The sequence below is a fragment of the Canis aureus genome, chromosome 10 (genome assembly GCF_053574225.1).
Source record: "Canis aureus isolate CA01 chromosome 10, VMU_Caureus_v.1.0, whole genome shotgun sequence".
Classification (NCBI taxonomy): domain Eukaryota; kingdom Metazoa; phylum Chordata; class Mammalia; order Carnivora; family Canidae; genus Canis; species Canis aureus.
Window position 1 is genome coordinate 38339603 of NC_135620.1, and position 25927 is coordinate 38365529.

Below are 25927 nucleotides of genomic sequence, written 5' to 3' on the forward strand. Positions count from 1 at the left end.
GCCTGTATCTCTGCCTCTCTCTCTCTCATTCTGTGTGTGTGTGTGTGTGTGTGTGTATTCTCATGAATAAATAAAATCTTTAAAAAAAAATAAAGTGTGCAAAATTTTATCTCTCTCCCCAGCAACATCTCTTTCAAGAATCTTCAGAAATAAGAATATAGTGCAAACAAGAGTGTTCATGTTGAAGCTACACTTCTCTTAAAAGAACTGTCGACAACTTCAACATCCACAAACCAAGAACCTATTACATAAATTATGGTACAATGATTTACTAGGAATCCGTTAAAAATTATGATGGATATCTAGATTTACAGACATAAAAAGTATCTATAAGACAGTTTAGTAAAATTTAAAAAGCAAGTCATGTATCTATAATCATTTTATGCAACTAATTCCCATCCCTACGTTTGCATGTACAACCAAATGAAAAAAATGACTTAAAAGATGTTAATGAAATGTTTCCTTAGTGGCAGCTTTTCATACAGTTTTTACTCTCTGTAGTTTGCTTAATCAGATCTATACAAATGGATATGTATCCTTTAAACAAAAGATGTAAAAAAATAGTTTAAAGCATTAAAACTTAAAATGTAGGTACAAAGTTTACATTCTGCATTTTATAAAGCACTAAGTTTTTCAGAAAACAAAGGATATTTTTTGTTTTTGTTTGTTTAGGCAGGCTTCTGGTTTTGTTGTTGCTGTTTAAATTTTTCCTTTTTCTTTGTTTTAAAGGTAAAAAGGCTCTTTTTTTTTAAAGAATTTATTTATTTATTCATGAGAGACACACACAGAGAGAGGGGAAGAGACACAGGCAGAGGGAGGAGCAGGCTCCATGCAGGGAGCCCGACGTGGGACTCGATCCCGGGTCTCCAGGATCACGCCCTGGGCCGAAGGCAGGCGCCAAACCGCTGAGCCACCCAGGCGTCCCGGTAAAAAGGCTCTTAAGCCTACTAATAACCAGCATATCTAGGCCTTGGCATTCCCGCTATATATGGCAACCTCAGTTTTAGATGGAAAAAGTCCCCTACAAAAGTGTGTGTGGGGCGTTGGTGGTATAGTGGTGAGCATAGCTGCCTTCCAAAAGTGTGTGTGGGTTAGGAAGAAGAAGAGAGGTTAACAGAATAGTCCCCTGAATGGAAATGTATTAATTCAATCAGTGTCTTGCTTCAGGGTTACCATAAAAAGGTTCATAAAGTACCCAAAAGCCACATAAGATTTTAGAATTATGCTGCTCAGTGACTGATTCTCAGTGAAGAGTAAGAAGGGAAAGATTTTTCTCCATCTCCATTTTCCTCAATAAAAGTAAGCTTCTGCAAGATTTGCACATGTAGGGACGCCTGGGTGGCTCAGTGGGTTAAGCTTCTGCCTTTGGCTAAGATCATGATCCCAGGGTCCTGGGATCCAGTCCCCTATTGGGCTTCCCTGCTCCAGTGGGGGCCTGCTTCTCCCTCTCCCTCTGCCTGCCGCTCTCCCTGCTCATGCTCTCTCTCTGTCAAATAAAATCTTAAAAAGAAAAAAAAAAAAAAAAGATTGGCACATCTGTTTTTTAAACTGGTAATGCAAAAGCCCAACTGTATACATGATACGAATATTAAGACCCAAGTAGTACTGCTGATAAAGAGACACTAAGTCAACACTGCATAAGACTTGAAAACTAACCACAAGAACAACAGAAGGTGAAATTGCTAATAATAACCAACACAGCTCACCCTCTCTGTACCAGAATTCCCAGGCATGATTACTAAGTGAAGTAAAGGAGGTTCAGAAAGTTTAGAGAACTTTCCCAAAGTCACAGAAAGAAGAAAGAAATTGAAAAGCAGATACATCTGACTCCAAAGTCAGGACTCTTCCCACCATGCCAGCTAATGAAATAGAAATTACATTTCTAATTAAGTACTACATATAAATTTAACAAGCTAGAAAACTTGAAGATTCTGGTTTATAAAGATACTAGAAAATGACCATGTCAATTAATTTCTTTACCAGTAAATTATTTTAAATAGTGTTTTCTACATTATTTTCTCAGAGTTAAATGTATCCATATTCTCCATTTTTACATTTACACACATATGATATGTACATATTTTTGCAGATATGCTATATCATTATATAAAGACTTTTCCCACAGTAAAATTATTTCACTACTATGGATTAAGCAAAATCTGTGCCCTGAAAATTAATATTTGAAAAGCTGTACATTGACATTACTAATTTTTTTATATTGGCATTTAACCTACACTATTTTTCTTTTTGATATATTCTCTTTTAAAATTCTGCAGAGGGATGCCTGGGTAGCTCAGTGGTTGAGCGTCTACCTTTGGCTCAGGGTGTAATCCCAGAGTCCTGGGATAAGTCCCGTATTGGGCTCCCTGCATGGAGCCTGCTTCTCCCTCTGCCTATATGTCTCTGCCTCTCAATCTGTGTCTCTCATGAATAACTAAATAAAATCTTAAAATAAAATAAAATTATTTAGAGATTTGCTTTTCCTGTGAATTCCCCATAATTGCACCTCCAAATTCAGGATAAACAAAACCTTTGATACCCAGACGGGGAAACTGAGGCTTTGCTATGCCTCCTTTTTTGGGAGCGTCAGAGCATTAGGCTTTGTTTTTCTGATTTTTTAAATTTTTATTTATTTATGATAGGCACACAGTGAGAGAGAGAGAGGCAGAGACACAGGCAGAGGGAGAAGCAGGCTCCATGCACCGGGAGCCCGACGTGGGTTTCGATCCCGGGTCTCCAGGATCACGCCCTGGGCCAAAGGCAGGCGCCAAACCGCTGCGCCACCCAGGGATCCCAGGCTTTGTTTTTCTGATCACACAGTTCATGGATCCCTGGTGGCGGCCTTAAAGATAGGACTCAAAAAAAAAAAAAAAAAGATAGGACTCTAGCTGTATCCCTTTCCATCTGGAGCACCTCTAATTTTTGTTAGTTCTACATATTGACTGAATAACTGAATAAAATAACATGGGTACTAAGTCTAGCACATTGTATGAGCTAAGAGATGCTGTGAAGTTATTAGCTTTTAATCCTCATTCTTTTATTCTTAGTAACAGGTGAAAATAAAGGCTAAATCAAATACTTATTTTAGATCTGAAGATGAAGTATGTTCAAAGTAAGGTTGGCTAAGAGAAACTAGATCTTAAGCAAAATAACAATGTTAATCAAAGGTCATCTATAACAATATTAAAGTACTACACAGAAGAATACAATTACTTTTGATAAAACATAATCCAGGATTAAAAAGCCCAAAAAGAAGTACATTTAGGGGCACCTGAGTGGTTCAGTCAGTCATGATCCCAAGGTTCTGGAATCATGTCCCACATTGGGTTCCCTGTTCAGCAGATCTGCATCTCCCTCTCCCTACTCATGCTCTGTCTCTTGCTCACTCTCTCTCAAATAAATAAAATCTTAAAAAAAAAAAAATCTTGCTCAACAAATAGTTCCATTCCCAAGCCTTAACTACACTTAACGCATTGCGCATGACTGGAAAGGAAGATAAAATATTGCACAGATACAGATGTATGTTGCTTGCTACTATTCTGCTCAATTCCGAGAGATGTAAACACTACTAGCTTTAGTGTGACCTTAATTCCATGAATACAAGTGAATATTCACAAAGCCAGGTCTTACCTTTTAAATCAAACTTCAAGTTCTACTATCAAATGCTAATAATAATGAGTATAATAAGGCAAGAAGCTTCACTCAGGCACATGATTAGAAATGATGATACGAAGGTATACAGGACTTCGGAGAATATGCCAACTTTGCCTCCAGTCTACAGTGAGCAGTAACTGATACCACAGAGATAACAGCAACGTTCTGACATCGAAAAACGCCAACCTGGGGAGAATTGTGCAGGGTGGCAAAAATGCAAGACTAATGGATGACACAAGAAGACTCTCAACCAAAAAAAAAAAGGAAGGAAGGAAAAGAAACTGCCAATGCCTCATCTCTCCTTTAAGAAATTAAAACATTTTATTTAAATTTACCTCATTGTTCCCCAAAATTCAAGCCTCCCACGGCAAGCTGAAAGAAAGGGATCTACAGTTTATTCAGTATCTACTTGGTACCAAAGCTTCACATGTGTTATCTCATTTCATCTTCCTGACAAATTCTCAAATTAATCGTTCTTTCTCGCATTTTGAAATTGAAGAAAATAATGGCTAAAATGACTTATACAAGGTCCCAAAGACTAGTAAGTTGCAACAGTGGAATCTAAACTCAGGTTCAATCTTTTAATGCCCCTCACAACCCCGAGATCTACAATTCCAAATACTAATGTTGGGTCCAAGGGGAATAGAAAAACACTGACACAAGTATTGATATTAACAAAGTTTGATTTTCAGGGGGAAAAAATCTTAAATCAACTTTAATTTTCTTATTAGGGAGACATGATAATCAAAGTAATGCTACTCTTTTCCTCTTGGATTATGAAGGGAAAATTGTAATAAATCAAATTGGAAAAGGTTGAAATAACCACATCCTTTTTATAATCAAAAACTGCTTCCATGATCAGGATAACAAATATATTTTTAGATACTCTAAATGTACATGACAGATTCCCCCCTCCTCAATTTGGCACTATTAAGGAGTTTTTCTACTATTAGGATAAAGAATTAATTTCGAAGGCAGCCTGGGCGGCTTAGCGGTTTAGTGCCGCCTTCAGTCCAGGGCCTGATCCTGGAAACCCCGGGATCTAGTGTCACGTCAGGCTCCCTGCATGGAGCCTGCTTCTCCCTCTGCCTGTGTCTCTGCCTCTCTTTCTTTCTCTCTCTCTCTCTCTCTGTCTCTCATGAATAAATGAATAAAATCTAAAAAAAAAAAAAAAAAGAATTTTGAAACTGGCTGTAAGTGGAAAGAAAAAATTTCAGCACAAAGTAAGTTTAATATTCTTCTGAAAACTGAGCAGCTGCGGTGGCCCAGTGGTTTAGCGCCGCCTTCAGCTCAGGCTGTGATCCTGGAGACCTGGGATCGAGTCCCATGTCAGGCTCCCTACATGGAGCCTGCTTGTGTCTCTGCCTCTCTCTGTGTCTCTCATGAATCAATAAATAAAATCTTTAAAAAAATATATTCTTCTGAAAACTGCACTTTAGAATCCAGAACTAAAAACAAAAATCACCAGAAGACTCCCAATATCACTTTACTACATCCAACAATAATAATAATAATTTTAATGTATTTTTAGGACATAAGGTAAAATATCTAATCAATTCATCTAAACTTTGGAGTGCCACATCCATACATAAATCCTGATTTTTGTCACAGAGTTGACTGCTTGTTGGTTTAAGACCTCCCATAAATAACGTGAACCCATCTGTTTATAAAAACAACCAATTATATGGATAACACTAATCTGGTCAAACGCAGAAGGTCTATCTTGACAAAATCATCACTTTACAGAAATATCTAAACCATGTACCCAAAACACTCTAATTGGGCACACAGACTCACCCATAGTTTACTTTTTGTACTATCTTCTCAAGTTAAATTTCTATTACATAACATTAAAAAAATAATTTATCAAGAGAAAACTACCTCAGTTTACGACTCTACAAGTTTTTCCTTGCTATCTACTTGGCAGTTATCAAAATGTACGTGCACACACAGGCACACACATATACAACTCTATATATGTGTGTGTATATATATATATGCATTACTAAGGAAGAGAAAATGAGACATCACAAGAACATAAAAATAGGGAAAGTATTAAGGTTGAAAGTGAAAAGAAACAGAAAGGCAATTCAAAATAAAAAATCAAACTATTATGGTATTTACCTATGGTATCTAGGTAAGCCCAAAGAAATCCGTATTTCTCCTATTCATTGGGAAAAAGGCTCATAAATATTTTATCAAGTCACAATGCAAAATCAGAAGGCTGTTCCATACACCCGCACTTTAATTTCTTATAAATTAGCTGGAGTCAGATAAATCATGAACGCAATCCTGAGTGTTATATGTCATATGCACTATTACAACCAAAATCAAATCATACACACCTCAGCTAACTGTAAGCCTCAACAGCGAATGAGAAGGCTATAGAGTTTCCCCTGGAGAGGGACTGGGGTAGAGGCAAACCTACAAAATGGATAGATCTGAGACAACTGCAAAGCATGAAAATGTCCTAAAACCCTGAAGGTTTTAGATGAAGATGTTCACGTGGTTTCACAACAAAGTCCCTTTACAAGATCCACAGCCCAGATGACTTGCATCTTTTAAACTGCCCTATTTCCAGAATTCCTGATTTTAAATCACACTGGAAACCTTTGGCTACAATTGAATTAGAATGGTTCAGTTTACCTCTTCTAAACGCCAAGGGGAAAAAAAAAACCAGGCACCATACTTAAGTTTGTTTTGTTTTAAACTGGACCTTCTGCATTCCAAAATTGTATCCCTCTGACTAATATAAACCGTTATTACAGAGAAATGGTTAATAAAAAAAAAAAAAAAAAAAAAAAGGAAACCAAACCATCCAGTGAAAGGAATGAGGGAGTAGTAATGGTAACATACAGTACCATGAGCTGCGGTGGCCTCCCGGTCAGTACTGCAAGGTTAACAGATCACTCTTGGCCTTCAGGCAGACAGCAAAACACAGCCTAGGGAAGGGGGGTGGGGGTGGGGGACAGGGACCAAGGCCGGGGGAGGGGGCTCTCGCTCGGGTAGTTTACACAAGCAGGCAGCTCAGCTCCTTTCGGGCGCATTCCTCCTCTCTATCTCCCAACCACTTTTCGTGTGTCTTGTCATATTTTCTTCAGCTGTTAATTGTCCAGACTGCAAGACTTTAAACAGCCACAGTTTAGGAAAAAGCGAAACCCTTCTAAGTGACCATCACAGCAAATCAGCTTCACACTGGTGGGTAAAATTTTCCAAGGGAAGTGTTCTTCTGATAGTTCCTGAGTCTCTAAGTCACCCCCACCCCCACCCGCCGCCACACACACTCCCCTAGAGGGCTAAATGCACTGTGGCAATAAAACATTCATGCGACTTGGAATTTTAACACAATGCCATTTCCCTAGTTTAACCTGAAAGGAATGCACTAGTCACAACAGACTACATCATCCTGCCATTAAACCCTGCCAAGGAACCGCTTTTTTGGCCGTGCTGGGCCAGCTTTGACGGGAAAGGAGTACACAGACCCACACACTGAGCACAGAGGGGCCACCTCTGCTTCCTCAGGCCTGTCCAGCAACACCCTGCTCTTGAACATGACCCTTGACCCTTCACATTGTGACCAGCTTGTGATGCATGTGTCACTCTGGAACTTCTGCAGAGCCACACACTGCGCAGGCCATTTGCTGCTCCCTCTCAACAGGATTTGGGAGGATGCCAAAAGTTCTTATTATTACTGCTACTACTGAAACTCGTAGGTTAAGTGTGAGGATGCTTTTTCCCTGTGTCCCAGAGTGTTCTGTTTTTCTGTTTCCTTTGTTTGTTCAGGACTTTTTAAAAAACAAACTTTGCATTTGCATTCATAATTAGGTTATGATTACTGACAAAATGGTTTGCTTTTGGGACTACTTATCAAAGCTGCCGGTTCTTTCACATTTAAGTGACATTTAATTTAGATTTACAAAATACAAAAACAGAAATAATTCTCATTTCTCCTGAGAATCTTAGAGGAAAAACTCAAAGGTGTTGAATTCTACAACATCTACACTTAACCATTCCATGTGGCTGAAGTGCTATTACAAAACAAGCAACAAATCAGATAAAAAAAAAATTCCTAGATTTATTGATTTGTTGCTTTATTACTTATGCAGAGATTTCTGCCTTCCAAGGAACTGACAAACCAAGAAACAAAGAAAAATATATGTACAACAAATTAAAAATTTAAATCACCTTCAGTTTTAAAAAGTTTTAATTAAAACTTCCACTGCTATAGTACACCTTCCAGATTTTTTCTTTTCTATTTTTTCACTTTTCTGATTATTCATTTTTCCCCCTTTTCTGATCATTAACTATTTTCCTATAGGGCACTTTCACTTTCAACATTGCCCTATTTTTTTTGTCTTTATTTCTCCTCTCTGCTATAGTCACAGGTAGGTCTAAAAAGCAGCAAGTCTTTCCATCCTGCCTTTAACCCTGAACTACAGCCAGGTGAGTGGTGAATTATCCCTACAAAAGGGAGAAGGTGTTCCAGCTTTAACCTCCTAGAGTGAGGCCATGTGCCCTTCTCAGTAACAAATGAAGAACAACTTATTTCATCTAAGAGAATACTCTAAAATACAAAATGATGATCTTTAAGCAAGTTAACATGCACATATAAAATAAAACCAAACTGTCTTCTTTAACGTAATTTTTGTCTCCTTAGTAGTTGGTATTAGTCTTAAGCCCTAGTTAAAAGAATTTTTTCTTTTTCTTTCCTTTAAACAGACATTATCATGCCTTGAAAAGTCATTCTAATCCCTTCACCTTAGCCAAACCATGCTAATTCTAGATAGGAGCACAGCAATTAACTTAAAAAAAAAAAAAAAAAAGGGAGGGGAATTATATTTAACTTGGGGGACAGAGAGTAAGAGATCAACCCAACAGAGAAGCAAAGATTAAGGTAGCCTAAGCTAAATATTTCCATTTCAACATGTAAATCAAACTCATTTTTATCTATACTAAAACACAGCAAAAAAAGACATGACTTTTTTCAAGTTACCTGACTTATTATCAATGTATATTCAAATATGAAATTTTATTGTTTTATTGGGAAACTTACTAAACATGAGGACAGCACCAAGTCAAGGCAAGAGATTAAAATTACAAAGAATACTTGCCATTTAAATCCAGACACTTTTTTTTTTCTGCTTGTATCAAATTAATCAACACAGTGATCCCAAAGTATCTAGGATGAACATTCAGGAAAGAAAAGAGTGAAGGTCTGTGAACACGCAAGAGGCATGTTAAATCCTCTCAATTGTGATGCATTTCCTTTGAAGACCTCTGCAATTTTGAGATACATCACTCAAGAAAGTGATAATCTATCTTATTCTATTTCTCAAATTGTCAACCAATTTTATAATGTATTCACTGTGATGGTAGAGTGATGCATCATAATGAGGAAACCGTAACATGGTACAAATACCACAAATATATTAAATTATATCAACAACATAGAACTTTCTAGAAAAGTCCTATCAGTAAGTTCACTGAAATGCAAGAAGTTGTAAAAACTCAAGTTTTACAGAATTAATAACTTATTTTGGTGAGTACATTTGAGATTATCAAATCTGTGATAACCACTGGTGATTTTCATTTTCCTTTAAAAAGAAAGCCTTACCATGTGAAACGGCATTTAGAAATACAAGTGTAAAGGTTTTGTAAGCTACCTTTTAATTTCTAGAAAGCAAAATAGGTGAGATTTTTTTCACTGACTTCTATTACAAGGAACACAAGCACTCATATGATAACTTATTCTTCTTAACAAGAGTCCACTTGGAGCCAGAGGATTGGCTAAATCAACCACCACTACCCCACACTCAGGCAGTTAACAGACGCTAACCCTAAATTAAAGTAAACCTCAGAGGCAGAGATAAGAAAGATAAGGAGATGCGCAGATCTGCAGATCAAGAAGGAAGAAAAAGAAGATGGTGTAGGATTAAAGCAGAATGAAAGAAAAGCAAGCTACAAGCAAAAAGGCAATGAGAGAGAAAGAGTGTAGGAAAGGGCTGGAAGGAGTGACGTGGAAACCAGCAGAGAAAAGGAGAGAAAAGAAGAGGGAGGCTGAAGGAAGAAAAGGGGTGGCTGGCGGGGAGAGAGGCAGAATAGGAGCCCAACACCACAGTGGATCAAGCAGCTGGCCGGAGATGCTAATTCAGCGCTTTAACAAATCAATGCCACTTGAAAAGTACAATGCGAGCCCTCACTGGGTAGATGTCAGGGGACTGAGAAAATGCATTCTCAAGTATTTCACATTAAGAGGGAATAATGTGTTAATTTATAACTCTTCACCCTATACACTTGGATTATCTATCTGTGTCAGCGATTTGACTTCTTAAATTTATCAAAAACGCACGCAAAGGGAGGCAGCTTCAGCTTCACCACTGGGAAAAGAAGGTTTAGGTAAAGCCTGTCCTGGGTAGTACTGCAGTTCTATTCACTTTCCTATCTGGGCTGAAGTACTGGGGAGGGAAGGTAGGGGAGAGGCAAGAAGGAGTGAGCCTTCTTCCTTCATCTGAAGGAGAGTTCAAGGGAGGAGGAGAACTCTATGGTTCAGTTACCAATGCAACCAAAAAAAAAAAAAAAAGGCTTTCTTGGTCTTTGGTTGATTGCATTAGGTACCATCCGTCAAAAGTGACACAGAAGAGAAGGAATAACTTGAATCAGCAACCCGAGCTGCCATCATCAGAATTTACTTTACAGAAACTTACTTAAGTCTCTCAGCACACCCAGCGGAAGAGAAGCTGCTGACAATGGGACTGTAATTAAACAGTACTCTCACCATGCCACAGAGTTCCATAGACAGAGCTTATAAAAAATAGGAAAGGAAGGGAAAGCTAAGCTTATTCTATTTGGTTAGGTTTGATACAGGGAGGGGAGATGTTAACTGACATTACATCCTACTCTAATGTTCCTTTCTTTTTTTTTTTTTTAATGTTCCTTTCTTAAGAAAAACCTATTTTATTAGACATCAAATTCTTGGAATTGTTACCTAATTGTTCCTTAATGTAAACTTAGCTCACTTTTAATATAATGATAGCATCATTAGAGTATTTCTAACCTGAGAGAGATTCTGTTGGAATTTTGCTGCCAAAATTAAAGCATTACCAGACTTAAGTTTTTAAGGTGCAAGTTCTGTCAACACACAAAGAGAAGTGTCTGAAAATTGGAAATAAACAGAAGGGACTAAGTTTCAAAAAAGTGTTTTAATTATGATCACTTCTTCAAAGATATTAAGGGGGAAAGTGGTCCTACATATAAAGAACACAAATGACTGAACTGGAACTGTTCTGAGTTTCACTTTAAGACTTTAAATTATACAAAGCAGTAAACTGTTGGGTATTTTTATTTGCAACTTGTACAACTGCAACAGAAACAGACATTCTCCTTTTTGAGACATTCATATGTAAATAAATGCTGATGAATGGAAATGAGATGCTATACATGATGGGCAACATTCAACATTTAGTTTTAAAAAAGGTGAAGTTACCTCACTCACTGAAGCTTGAATATCTTCCCCTCTACAACTGGGCACAAAAGGAATGAAAGACAATGATGGACCTTCTACCAGTTTCTATTGGCTAAACATCACCAACAGAGGTACTTACGACAGAAAACAAACAATCTTTCAATCTTATGTTCTGCATCTTTTCTATGACATAGCATTACACAGAGTCACTTTTTAAAATGCATACTTGATTAGAAACTGAAATTATAAACAGTCAGAATTTTTACAGCTGCACCGAGCCAACGAATTAAAATGTCCAAAATAGTATCATTATTTTTTTTTAATTTTTATTTATTTATGATAGTCACACAGAGAGAGAGAGAGAGAGAGAGAGGCAGAGACACAGGCAGAGGGAGAAGCAGGCTCCATGCACCGGGAACCTGATGTGGGATTCGATCCCGGATCTCCGGGATCGCGCCCTGGGCCAAAGGCAGGCGCCAAACCGCTGCGCCACCCAGGGATCCCATAGTATCATTATTTAATGAATGTTTTACTTCTTTCAGAGGAGATAATTAATAAGGAATTTCCTGGGTCAAGACTGTGGAGTACACTACATTCCCTTTTCATAAAATCTTAGAGGAGACAGAATATATATCCTAGGCAGTATCCTTTCAATAGGAAAGGATCATACTGTATGCATTTCCAGGGCCTCTATGCCCTAAGAGTAGGATTTGTCCTATCCCTGGACTTTGCATGAATTACCATTGCTGTCTGTCCCATCCCAGCTATCCCTGTGTAAACTATTCTTATCATTATTGGTACCATTAATCCCATTCTCCCAGAACCCTCCCCCACCTCACTCACCTAAGGGGTTAAAAGACTTCAGTACATTTGTGACTTGTCAGTGACATATAATACCCGGGTCCTTCATGCAATCAACTTTTACTTGACATGTATTTGCTCATCACAGGACCCGCATTACTACTGGGAAAATGAAGAAAAACCTAAATTAACACTTGACATTCAATATGGTCAAGTCCTTAATTGGCTGGGCTTCCTGAGAAAGCAATTTTCTATTCCCCAAACTGTTCGCGTGTCATGTGTGGAGTGCAGCTCTTGGCCATCACTGCTGTCCCTCGCTCCCTCTAATGAGAGCAGATGAATTAGTGCTACGTGACACGATTTGAACAGGGCTTCCTCCTCTTCCCCTCCCCCCAATCTTTCTCCTATACCAGTGACAGCTGTGTGGCAAGGGAAAGAAAGAAAGAAATGCAAGAGCAAAGAATCCTGTAAAGGATGATCATTTTTTTTAAATGAACCTTAAATGTCTTGTTGAAACTCCAGAACAACAGGGTCATTTAATTGTGGAGGTGGGGAAGGGGGCTGTTATGAAGATCAGGGGAATTATCTGGCTATGGTTGATTTGGGTTGTATTAACTTCCAGCATGTTTCTTCTATTGTCGACTAGTTGCAGTATTAGATTGCACTGGCCTAATTAAAATGGAATTTACATCCACTTAAAAACGTTTTTAAAGGTCTGGAGAATGGGTCAACTGGAAAAAAAAAATGAACAGCATGAAATGATTATTATTCTAAAATAAACATACCTCTAAAAGAAAAGTCCTTTCAACAAATGTTTAAGTCACAAAGAACCCACAACAAAACTGTCACTATACTGTTTTCAAATACTGTACAGTGTCTGAACTTAATGCCAACCATCACCCTATTTGAAATCATTTAGTTACCTTTGAGTGTTGAATTACTGCAACAAAATTAATTGAACACTGATTTCATTCTATTATTTTGGAGAGAGAGGGAATATATTCCACTTTAGACATGCTTACCTAGCTCAATAAGAAACTGAATGAATGCATGAAAGGAAGGCAGGACAGAATCTGCTCTATTCAAAGATACTAAAAGGTAAATTAAAGGGATTTCTCTGAGTCTTCACTTACTCATTTTGAAACCAAGGAGGAAGTAATTCTGAATGCCTCAATTGCTTAGCCAATCCGATTAGGACCAAAGACAACTGGGGGAGGGATAAGTGGGAAAGCGGTTTGTCCAAAGTACAGGTAGTGAAGTGAAGATCATTAATGAAAGTCATTAGCACCTTAACATTTTGGATCTTTACTCATTTTTATTTAAATGAGAAATAAAGCAAAGATGCTACCTGTGTACTAGAGATTGTATCAAGACTGTGCTGGTGCCACAAAAATTAATGTAAGCATGCAAAATACAAACTACTTCAAGTACAGTCCCCCTGCCTCAAATAAATAGCTTGATCATTTTATTAATCATTCCTCTATAATTCTGAATACAATTTAATATTTCAGTAAATTGTGAAGTAAATTTGCATACATAAAAATACGGTGAAGTCCACTTTTGCACTATGCTTAATTTCCGCGTTTTATATTTCTGGAGAACAATATGAAAGGAAATGAAACTTTATATTTATCTTTTAGAAAAGTCAATTTATAACATAATTTTAATATTGATACACTAACAGAAGACTAACATTAGGAATCATTTTGGGATAGCTTGGACTTCCAAATTTGTTGGAAAATTATTCACCTCAGGGACACTTGGGTGGCTCAGGGGCTGAACGTCTACCTTTGGTTCAGGTCATGATGATCCCTGGGTCCTGGGATCCAGTCCCACATCGGGCTCCCCGCAGGGAGCCTGCTTCTCCCTCTGTCTGTGTCTTTGCCTCTCTCTGTGTTTCTCATGAATAAATAAATAAAATCTTTTAAAAAATTATTCACTTCAGGCAATATGAGTATAATTTAGAAGTATTTTCACTGAAGCAAAACATACAAACGTACACACACTGTATGTTATCCCTCCTGTGGCCAAAGCACTGATATTTCCAGTATTGTTAAGATCCCTTTTGAAAACACACTTGAGACAGCTTGTGAATGGGCATTCTATCAGGTGTTTAAATGAAATAAATAGATAATTTGGTATTCTGGAAAAGTAGCTCCATCTAATGCATCCAGTTAACTGCTACAGTAGCATTATCATCATTGAGCAACAAAGGGCAGTGTATTCTGGCAATAGCTTTAGGGTGACCTTTGCAATGCTGACTAGTCCGTCAAGTTCCATCTCTGAGATGCAAGGTATAGACAGGGATGGTTTATTAACTGAGTTAGGAACCAAAGACCAGGGGACTCCAAAAGGGTAGGCATTTCATATTCTGAAATGGCTTTCCCTACAAAGAGAAACAGTGCACCATGAGGATCGGGCTGAAGAGCCCCATATTCTCTCCCAGAGCACTAGCCGTGTTGGAAAACTCCCAGCTATTAGGAAAAAAACATGAGCATCTTTTTCCTCCTCGGCTCCATTTCTAAATACTGCAATGAAAATCCAACTGTGAATTGCTAAAATGGGATCAATGACAAACTCTTGAAATAAAGCTGAAAAAGAATGTTGACATCATCTCAGAGTTTCAAACAAATTGTGATAAGTCCTGCTTTATTTGAGATAGTTTCCAACCACTACTACTGGGATGGATCGATAGAACTCAAGAGGACAGCAACATGGGTCAGAAAAATGACTCTTTACAGAACTGAGAAATTTCTTCAAGGATCACCTATAGAAAATCAGCCTTTTTGACTCAAGAAAAGTACTTTTTGATTTAAGAAAGTTAACTGTGACTATGGCAAAGTGACATGCTTAAACTTGATATTCTCTTAGGGATGAGCACGCTTTGAAGCTCATAATAAACTTGAAATGGTTCTGTGGAATGTTAAGGCTTAATGTAGATGGTTGGTGCCACTGTCATGCCTACACAAAACTATGTCAACCTGGAAATAACTGAATTAACAGCTTCAGGGTATCTAGAATTGAAGGTTTGCTTCCCCCACCCTCCTTTTTTTTTTTTTTTTTTTAAAGAATTTTACTTTAAACCACAAGAAGCTGCATTAAGTTTCCAACTTGTTTAGCACAGCTTAAATTAAAATACTTATTTCAATTTAGAAAGGCATAATGTTCACCACCCACTTCGTTCATGTTACCTTCACATTATACCATTCTCAAAAAGTATAAACACAGCATAGAGAGAAATTATTGCTTTAAAATAGATGCATATATGGAACAACAAAACAAATATAAAGCACAAATGTTATTTTATAAAAATTAATAGCATCTAGAGTGTATTTTTCTTTTATTCTCCATCACCCTATTTACTTCAGTGCTCTCCTCCTCTTGTATTAAAGATATTTCTTATCTAATTCCCAGTTGAAAGGTTTCTGAAAGTAGTAAGTCACAGCTGTGTTGACATGAACTTGAACATGGCATACCAACGTCATTCAGACACATGTACAGATGCTTCGTAACAAGCTGCACCAGTCACTTGATTTGAAATACCTGACTTAGAGTAAAACAAACTGTTAATCTCTGGTCTTTTCTCTAGTTCAGTTCTTCTGTGCAGTTTTGGAAGCCAACCAACAGCTTATTATGTTTACATCGGGAATGACTCCCTTCTGATTGGTGTCTGATACTGTCCAGTGATGCTGCTCAACAAGGCCCTAGACAGAACCTAGGCATACCTAGGCCCCATTGGCAGATCATTTTAACAAGATGCTCTTGTTTCCTGTTCCCACAAAAATCAATAACAGGATGACCTTCAATTTGAATTTCAAACCAATTAATTACCTGTTCTCTTGAAAATGTTGATATCTGATTTGCCTGGAGAATTTCAATTATGAATAGATTATATCTTTTAAAGAGCCCCTTCAAGAAATTTAAATAGACACTGAAAACTTCATCTTAAACAATATAAATGATGTTTTCTTGAAGCTTGTATCAAATATTGGCCTTGCCTGAACTGGGATGGGGAAGCTTTCCCCTTGTGGTCCATCTTGTCCTCATGACATCATAATCAATTGCCTGGTAAATTACAGCAATCCCACAAAGATTTAGGGCCAAGAATCACTGCTGAAAGGTGAGATGAAAAGCTTTTTATAGTGGAATTCAGCTTTTCATCTACATCAATGACTGATAAAAATCATGGGATTCTTTTCAGAGTTTAGAAATCTCCCTTACTTTCTCTTTAATTCTAAAATTCTTACTTTTCCTTCATTATAATACTTTGACCATTTTTTTTTTTGTTCTGCTCACAGGTTTTTTTTATTTGTGGGTTATAAGAAGAGGAGTTAAACTTCAAAACTATCAGTACCAGAAACATATTTACCAAATCTTTTTTTTTAATTGTGGAAAAAAATGAATTTGGTTCATCTCAGCGGGGAATTCCCAAGACGAATGATCACATGCAATGAAACTATTATCTTCATCCATTAAAATATTATCTAAAACAGAGGTTTCTATCTGGCAGCCAGTAGGCTGAATATAGCCTGCAGATCAGTTTTGTTTGGACCACACACTTTAAAAAATATTTGAAAAGGTTGCCAAGATTTAAAAATCAGGAGATTTCACATAAAAATCTTGATTTCTGGCTTCTCAGTTAAGAAGAAGACAGGTGGAGGAGAAGGGTTAAGAGGAGGAAGGGAAGGAAGACAAGGTAGAGGAGGAGAAAGAAGAGGGGGAGGGAAAGGAGGAGGAGGTGGTGTTGGATCCTCTCCCAACTTGGGCCTGTGTTCCTACCTGGTAACAACTGGCTAAAGCTGAAGAACTTTCTGGTCCACCACAGACCCCACAAGACTCACTCCACCTGTTCAATTTGCCTTACCTCCACATGCCCTTTTAGGCAACTACTGATCTTTAAAATGTCACACTACTCCAAAGACAGTTGGTGGAGCTTGTGGAAGAAAAAAAAAGGGGGGCGGGCATCTAGGAACAGATTTAAAAATACATATCTCATGGGCTTAACCAATGTAAGACAGTGGGTAGCAGAATCTCAAAACACACTTGTTTGATAAAACACAAATGCAAAGCAAAGTCATTTTCATAATTAAAATACTTTTAAAAAGGAAATCCAGAACTGATGATCTTGTCTTATATAGTGAGTAGTCTGACAAAGATTTACACTGGTTTTCAATCAACCACATGCTTCTCTACAGCCCAGAAAAGATGTTCACGTTAAACTACTGCCCAGATCTACATATCCATTTTGTTCCTTCACATGTTAACACTCCTGCACTTCCTTTCTAGAATGATCATGTAGTTAAGTGAAAACTGACCCTAATGTGAAAATAGAATATAGCTTCAAGGTAAATTTTAAAAGTCAACATGTAGGATGCATTAACATTGTAGCAAATACTCATCTTTACTGGCTCCACATGTATGCCACAATATGGCATTCATATATTTAAACTAAACAGACATTATTGCAGGTTCAAATGACCCCCAAAATCATGTCATATTTCTTTAAAAATGATTATTACCTAAAAGCAGATGTTTATGACAAAGTCACCAAGCATTCCTATTTGCTTTTCTTTTTTAACTGAACTGAAGTACAAGAAGAAAATCTTTTATATTTCACTATTTCCAATGAATCACAGCAACACAGTATTTCTACCTATTAGTGGATTTTTCAAATTAGGAGCACACTGTATTAGCAGAAGAAAGAAAGAAAACCTTTTTCCTTCAACTGCACTAACAGGCTATCTCTGATGTACTGGACAAATACAGCAATGCACTAAATAGGTCATAACACAATTTCATAAAAAGTAAAATTTACATCAACTTTGGTATAGTGTTTTGAAATTATATTTCCTCTTTGGCCTACATTCTTGAAAGATTAGTTTTTAGTTAGGTGTTTCCTTCCTAAGAGGGAAGCATTTTTCTTACATTTTCACCTTTAAAAAGTAATCCTTGAGGGATCCCTGGGTGGTGCAGCGGTTTGGCGCCTGCCTTTGGCCCAGGGCGCGATCCTGGAGACCCGGGATCGAATCCCACGTCGGGCTCCCAGTGCATGGAGCCTGCTTCTCCCTCTGCCTATGTCTCTGCCTCTTTCTCTTTCTCTCTCTGTGACTATCATAAATAAATAAAAAATAAAAAATAAAAGAAAATGCATCCCTCTCAGCATCAGCATTTAAATAAATAAATAAATAAATAAATAAATAAATAAATAAATAATAAAAAGTAATCCTTGAATATATGCCAAATTTACATCACAATCAGACTTTAATCCCCAAATTTTCTTGACTCTTATCAACTTAACTTTAATAGTTCACAAAATCACAATCATACTAATTCCTTAACCCCAGTTGAAATCAGAAAAGAAAAAAATACCGTAAGTATGAGCTCAATAAATATAGTGTTTGGCCTGATATCTGAACAACAATATGATATATTCCTTATGGGAAGCACTTTTCCTTAATATCCATTATGTTTGAAATTTTAGCAATTAGAAGCAGACACCTGGAACTCAATTATTAATATACTGCTCCCCGCCCCTTTTTACACTTCTTTTGAAACCATCTCTTAAGGTACTTCTTAAAGAGATGATCTTATGGGACAGCATGCATATAAATGTTCACATTATTTTCTTTACATCTTGGTATAATCTAAGACTAAACTTAATCTCTTTCTTTGTTAAATATAATAGCTCTAGACAAAAAAATTAAAACCCCTCGATTGTAAAATGACAAAAAAACAGGAGTGCCTGGCTGGCACAGTTGGTGGCAACTCTTGATCTCAGGGTCATGAGTTTAAGCCCCACATTGGGCATGGAGCCTACTTAGAAAATTGATACAATTCTTTTTTTTAATTTTTAAAAGATTTTATTCACTTATTTGAGACAGAGACAGAAACAGAGATCACAAGCAGGAGACATGGGGTAGGGGCAGAGGGAAAGGGAGAAGCAGGCTCTCTGCTGAGCAAGTAGTCAGATGCCAGGCTTGATTCCAGGACACTGGGATCATGACCTAAGCCAAAGGCAGATGCTTAGCCAACAGAGCCACCCAGGCACCCCCAAAAATGATAAAATGTAAAACAAAAAAAAGGCAAAAAACTAAAGAATACTAGGTAAAGTATAATTCATTAAATTCATGTTGACTGGTCAACTATAACATTTTAGAAAGGGAATTCTATGAAAAACCACAGTAATTCCCACCCATGATGACCAAAGGTTTATACTGGTCTCCTCAAGGCAGCTATAAATACATAAAGCAGTTCTAGAAGACTCCTGATTTTGTTATTTTTGTTTGCACTTTATTGTTTTAAGATGAAAAATGAAGTATGAGATGAGTGTTTAATATTATTTAACCTGTGTTGTATTGGAGATTAAGGTACTGTGCTCACTTAACTCCTTCCTTCTTTCTATAAAATAGGCTTATGTTGAGGCTCAGGTCAGCATTCTGCATTTGTTTTTTTAAAAAAAAAGTACAGGACTACTGACATCTAAAGAACAGTGGGTTATCAGAACACTCAGAAGGCAGGTCTGACTGGCTGGTTTATTTTATTTATTTATTTATTTATTTTAAAGATTTTATTTATTCATGAGAGACAGAGAGAGAGAGAGAGAGACAGGCAGAGACAGGCAGAGGGAGAAGCAGGCTCCATGCAGGGAGCCTGACATGGAACTCGATCCCGGGTCTCCAGGATCAGGCCCTGGGATCAAGGCGGCGCTAAACCTCTGAGCCACCCGGGCTGCCCCGACTGGCTAGTTTATTGAGAAATTACTAAACATAAATTGTTTGCACAAGTTAAAATAACCAACTTCTCACTTTTACCAAAAGGGTGTTTTTAATATAATGAACATCCAAGCTTCTCTGACCATGAGAAAACCTGGAATATATTATACATGCATGAATGTGGCCCAGGATGCAGGATATGAGATGTGCTTGCTATCAACAGATTAACACTTCATTTTCATTACTCTAATCTCACCACAGGCTGTGAACACTCTCTTTTTCTTATTTGAACAACAATGGTGCATGAAAAACCAAGCTGACAGGCAGGCAGGGTTCATTAAATGCATAAGGCCTTTATTCCCATAACATGTCTCACCTGTATGAAGCCAGGGTTCGGGCTTCCAGGCTGGCTACTGAAACAAGCTCTCCCAGATGTTGGACTTCCAACTCTACCCTTTTCCACTTAATTTATGATAAATGTCAAAAATAAAGTAAAAATGGAAAAACTATTTCCCCAATGAGCTCTATTTAGTAGATAATAGAATTGGTAACATATTTTAAGATTTATTCAGTTTCATGATTACTTTCCACAGTTGCTCAAGAGAAAAAAAAAAAAAAAAGAAAGTGGCAAGGAAGGGAAACAAGGAGACATTTGAAGTTTGAGTCAAAGACTCTCATCTTGGTGTCTCTAACCCAAGCTTAGTTTTGACTTGTATGAGGAGAACTATAGTTTGTCATTGATTTAAAATAAGAATCAATCAAGCTATTTCCAAATGAATGACACTGAGCTTCACCAAAAAGCTATGCTCAAGGACCAGAAAGCTACAAGGTGTTAGGAATCATTACAGTGAGATTCTTAAAATTCCTATAAGGGGGGGGAGGGGGAGAGGAGCCATCCACACACTCACTGCATCTGAGGCAACCATTAACAAATCCTCAGCAAAACTAGAAATAAATCACTTGATTCTCACAACCAATGGACAAGTGTACACTTTCTGCATGTCTATGTACCATATATAAATGCACTACTATGTAACAATATGAATTTTTAAGTATGTTTCATAGCAACTTAGTAAGTCTTTCCACAAAGTCTAGAGGAGGCCTTGATTTGGGTTCTTTCTGGTACTCTAATTTTATACCTTACCTAAAAAAAGAAAAAAAAAAAAGCAGTATTAGAAAAAGCAGCAGATAACCTAGCTGACTTAGGTTTTGACAAAAGGTCAACAAAGAATGTTTGTAGGCATTCTCACTCAAGGGACCCCTTTTTTTTTAAGATTTTATTTATTTATTCATGAGAGACACACAGAGAGAGAGGCAGAAACACAGGCAGAGGGAGAAGCAGGCTCCATGCAGGGAGCCTTATGTGGGACTGGATCTCGGAACTCTAGGATCATGCCCTGGGCCCAAGGCAGACACTTAACCTCTGAGCCATCCAGGTGTCCCTCCCCCCTTTTTAAGATTTTTTTATTTATTCATTCATGAGAGAGAGAGAGAGAGAGAGAGAGAGAGAGGAGCAGAGATATAGGCAGAGGAAGAAGCAGGCTCCATGAAGGGAGCCTGACGTGAGACTCCAGCATCACACCCTGGGCCAAAGGCAGGTGCCAAACCACTGAGCCACCCAGGGATCCCCAAGGGACCCTTTCATGAATATACTTAGTGTATAATTTTTGCCCATATCTCACAAGTGGCCTCCCAGCCATATCCACTGCCCTCTAGCACTGGCAGAGGGCACAGGAGTGGCCAGCTTTCTTTACCTATACCTGATTAGGTACCCCAAACAGCCATCCTAATGATTTAAGTCAATGAAATCTTTCTTGCTTAAATTTTAAAAGAAGGAAAAAAAAACATTATTAAAACCCTGCTAATGGAGGTACTCATTTTAATATTGGTTTTGCTATTATATTAAGCCAGCTGAAAGCAATTTATTTTTGGCATGTAAAATATTCATTATCCTAAAATTTTTCTTTTCAAACCCCTCAGTTCAGGCTCCCTGATCATCAAATATGGGTCCTAAAGAACTGTCTAGAGAACAAATAGAAACTTAAAAACTCCTTAATAAAGTTGAAAAATTCATGACAGTCACACAAAAGCGCAGCAGGTATAATACTGGAAGCTATGTCTTTCCCATATAGAATAATATTTTTTCATCTTGTCAATTTTAACAATCTCTCTGCCATGTAAAACAAGGAGTTAAAATTTATTTAAAAACAGTGGTGAATCCTCCTGTTATGTATACTGCATGTTTTCAATTTCAATTTCCTAATGTCATCCATTACTATGAGTTCTGCCATCATTTTAATTCCCTTTTAAAATGTTTCTGTTAACTCTTATTAGCTGCAGTTTGTTTCAGAGTCATACCTTCCACCTACTGAAGGAAAACTTTACATGTTTTCTTCCTTCTGAGGATATGCTTTCTTAGACACAGACATAAGTCTAACTGTATAAAATCATAAATCCAAGAATAACTTTAAAAAAAAAGAAAAATAGAAAAGCAAAATCTCTTTTCAGCTAAGTACTTTCTTACACAGGCAAAGGATCAAATTGAGCTGCCTTTCAGCGCCTCTGAACGATAAGCCTGGGCCCCTGGTTAGACGTTTTTATCATGCCCTTACTTACCGAACCCTTACATAGCAAAACTTGCGACAGTCTTCTTGTCAGCACTTACACACTGAGGACCACAACTGAGGGTGGCACCTCTTCTCCCATACCTCTAACAGAATAATGTATTGGCAAAAAAGTCCATTTGGTTACTGTTACATTTCAGGTGCATTTCAATTCTTTACTTAGGATAAAAAGAGCCAGTGCAAGTGGGGAGAAATTCATAAAAGGAGAGAAAAAGTGAAAGAGAATAAAGAAAGAAAGAAATCAGGTGTTTGGGAAATGGAAACAGGAAGAAAGGACAGACTAACCATGTATTTATGTCATTAACTAAATTGCTGCCAATGAAATAGAAATGAGACTTAAATCAACCCTTCCCCCTCAACAACAAACAAACCCTAAAGACAGTAGCAAAATAACACTGCAGTCCAAAAATACTGAGTAAATAAGATGTCAGATATGCTCAAGAGAGTCAGTGTTTCAATGAGTAACTTCCTACTGTTCAAGATTATTTTCATTTTCTTAACAGGAAGAAATGAAAAACTGATGGGCTTAATTAAAGAAAAACAAAAGGATATTATTTCACTGTTAAAGGATCAATTCTTTTTTTTTTAATTGGAATGATGATTAATAAGCTAAGAATCTGATTTCTAAGCTAGCCAGTTGGAGTAATGCATTGTTGTTCCACAAGCATTCCCATTCAGGAAGACTCTGCGATGAAGAAATGATACAGTGCTTCTTCGTCTCTTCTCCTTATCTCTGACTCTGTGACATGAAATGCTACACAGAGTGTTTGAACAAAATGACACTGCACATAGTCCTCATCCAAGTGAACTCCAGTTATAAATTCTTCACCTTAGGGTCTGAATGTATACCATGAAATTTGCTAGGCTTCCTACGGGGAATGCAGATATTGAAAAAGAAGCGACACTTCTATTTTTCCTATTCTCTAATCTTTCTTTTAAACCTGGGGAGGGAAAAGGCAGTACAGGTCAGGCTCAGTGGGACAGAGGTACTGTGACTGTCACAGTCCCAGGCATCATTTTTGGGATGTCATCTGCATATTAAAACTTTCTTACAGCTTGAGTTGCTCAGAATGTTTTTTTCAACTTATTCTTCTTGCCTGTTTACTAGTTTACCTTGTAAGAAAAAGTCCCCTCTTTCACACAGTGCTTTGCTTGTATGTCTAGATATGAAGGCCATTATTCCTGAATTATACCTCTTTTCCTTTATTTCTCCAAAGCTTAAAAATAGATGTCAAAGTTCCTTGAAAGGGTCTTTGACTCCTTTTCTCCCCCTTGCCCCCATCCTTTAGTAGATGAAGATCACCAAGCAAAATGTGGAAGCCAGCTGCTTTTCAGGGAAATAAAAATGGCATCAGCTTTGGCAGAGAGAGGTGAGATCAATCATTTCCTACAATCCCCAAACAATCTCCTGACCAAGATCTAGAGAAAGGTGGTTATGTAGCGGCAAAAACATACTACGAAAGGTACAGAGGTATGAGAGGATTTTCATGTGGTGAAGAATTCATTCTACACAGATAACAAACCAGGCCCCAAATCTCATGTGAAAGAAAATCTTGGAACCATTATATTCCATGTTCTTTGGACAATAACAAGCGGGAGTCCCAGACAAAATTTCCCACTGTAAAAGTCATCCCACGATTCACTCTGTTCTCCCTACTACCACAAAATTCCCTGCCAATATTCTGTGAGAAAAAAAGGAGTTAATTCTTAGATGGATTAAAACACCAGGATTCAAATTATGGACACAAGCTAAAGCAAATTCTAGTTTCTTCTTGAATTCTTTTTGATATATATATATATATATCTCAAGAGTCCCAAGCTGAGAAAATACCTCTTAGGTTGTACAGAGTCATTAGCTATTCATGTTTATAAGGAAAATCCTATCGAAACCTTTGCAGATTGATATGGGTAGATGCCCAATGTAAGTTTCTTTAAGTATGTGTAATGCACATAAGGTGGGAAGGGAGAAGCGCTAGAATTTTTGTTTTTCATTGAAGTGGATGACGCCAGCTCTCTATCTGTAACGGTCTGTTCCTTTGGAATCAGCTCCCTGTGTCACAACGACCTGGCAAACTTGAATGCTTTCACTATCACTGGAGTCCTTGCAATCCTGCTTTGGCTGTGACCCATTCACTTTTGCCCCAACTTCTCAGAGATGCCTTACTCAGCATCTAATTAGTTAGGGAGGATTTGCCGCGGCTCTTAACCCTGACACAGGAGTGGGAGGATGTGCTGCTGTAGTAGCCTAAATCTGTACTGTCACTACATTAATCAGATTTCCGTAAAGCCATGCATGAATAATTGGATTTATCACTGAATATTAAGATACACTCATAAATATAATTATAAAAAAATACCTACAATTATAGATAAGATATCTGCACCTGTAGGGATTTATTTTTCAACTGTGGTTACTTGATTTACCTTAGTACAAGACTTTAACAATTACACACAGAGTGCCAGTTTGAAGTTAACAGAAATAAGAGAAAAACAACTTCAAAATGATCGCCTACTATATGTTCAAATTCACTTAATGTGTTGAAAATAAACTTGAAATTTGTGTACAGGCTTTTTTAACATATATACACATCTGAATATGTGCATGCTTCACTTGCATTAACATGTTAACAAATACCATGAATATGACCCTACTACTCTCCCACTGCATTACAAATTAGACAGTATCTGTTAAGTGAAGTCTGCATGTTATACACAGACTTACAAAGTACGGGCCAACACACAAGCACTTGTCTATACTACAATTTATGTTTTAACAATCATACAAATATTCCTAAATATTCCTACTCCAGCGTTACATCATCAGAATGGATGTTAGGAATTATATTTGAATATATGTCTATAGTTGAAACTTCAAAATAAAACATATTATCACTCAAATTAGAGAAGGGAACTGAAATTGTAGGTAGCAGCCTAGTAATTCAACAGGCTGAAATTACATGCTTCCTAATATAAATATTTTCACATCAAGACCATAAGTTTGGTCAATTTAAGACGTGATTACCAAAACATACCAACTGTAAGAAGGGGAGTAAAAAGGGAGGGAAAAGTGCAGAAACCTAGGGATGGATGATGCCTGGCAATGAAAGTCATTTTCAAAGACCATTAACTATCAACTGCTTTACTCAGGGCTCTGATTAAATAAGAATATACATCCCATGTTAAAAGGAATATCTACATGAGTAGGATAGAGTTTAGAATAAATATGTATTATACACACAATAAAGAAGAATCAAACCACAATATACAATTAGAAATACGACTTCTAAGAAAAATTGTATATGTGTCTTTTAAACTGTTAGTGAATAAACATTTAAATTATTTGAGGGCGGGAAATAGGAAGTCAGACAAAACCACCATTTCCACTTTAAAATATAGATTCAACAAAATGAAACTGTGTTTGCCTATATGAATAGAAAGAACTAAAAGAGTACTGGGAGAAAAATTCATATCAAACATGCTTTTAAATGGATTCCAGCAATGTTATTATATATTTCTTACAATATATTTTATTTATCATTTCTCTGAAATGTGCTAGATTTTATATTAGAAAGAAAGTTTGCTTTACTCTGTCATATCTCTGGTGAGCAGACGCTCTAGTATTAATGTAAATCGTTGATTTAATTTTTAGCTTTCTTGGTTTGCCCCTCACCTAC

At 37.2% G+C, this 25927-nt stretch overlaps 1 protein-coding gene across 24 annotated transcripts in view; it reads right to left on the reverse strand.

Moving 5' to 3' along the window:
• The window catches only part of BNC2 (basonuclin zinc finger protein 2), a 436884-nt gene that overhangs the window by 261984 nt on the left and 148973 nt on the right, over positions 1-25927 (reverse strand). For 3 of the 24 annotated variants that reach the window (XM_077912068.1, XM_077912058.1, XM_077912055.1), the window contains exon 1: positions 6516-7213. The exons of 20 other annotated variants lie outside the window; for them this stretch is intronic. Coding sequence is in view for 3 of the 4 variants with exons in the window: in XM_077912058.1 (XP_077768184.1) it covers positions 6516-6518 (3 nt within the window). In the remaining variant the exon portion in view is untranslated. Of the gene's footprint in view, positions 1-6515; positions 7214-8765; positions 8910-25927 lie in introns of those variants that run through there. One more of the 24 variants, XM_077912054.1, reaches the window with a different exon arrangement.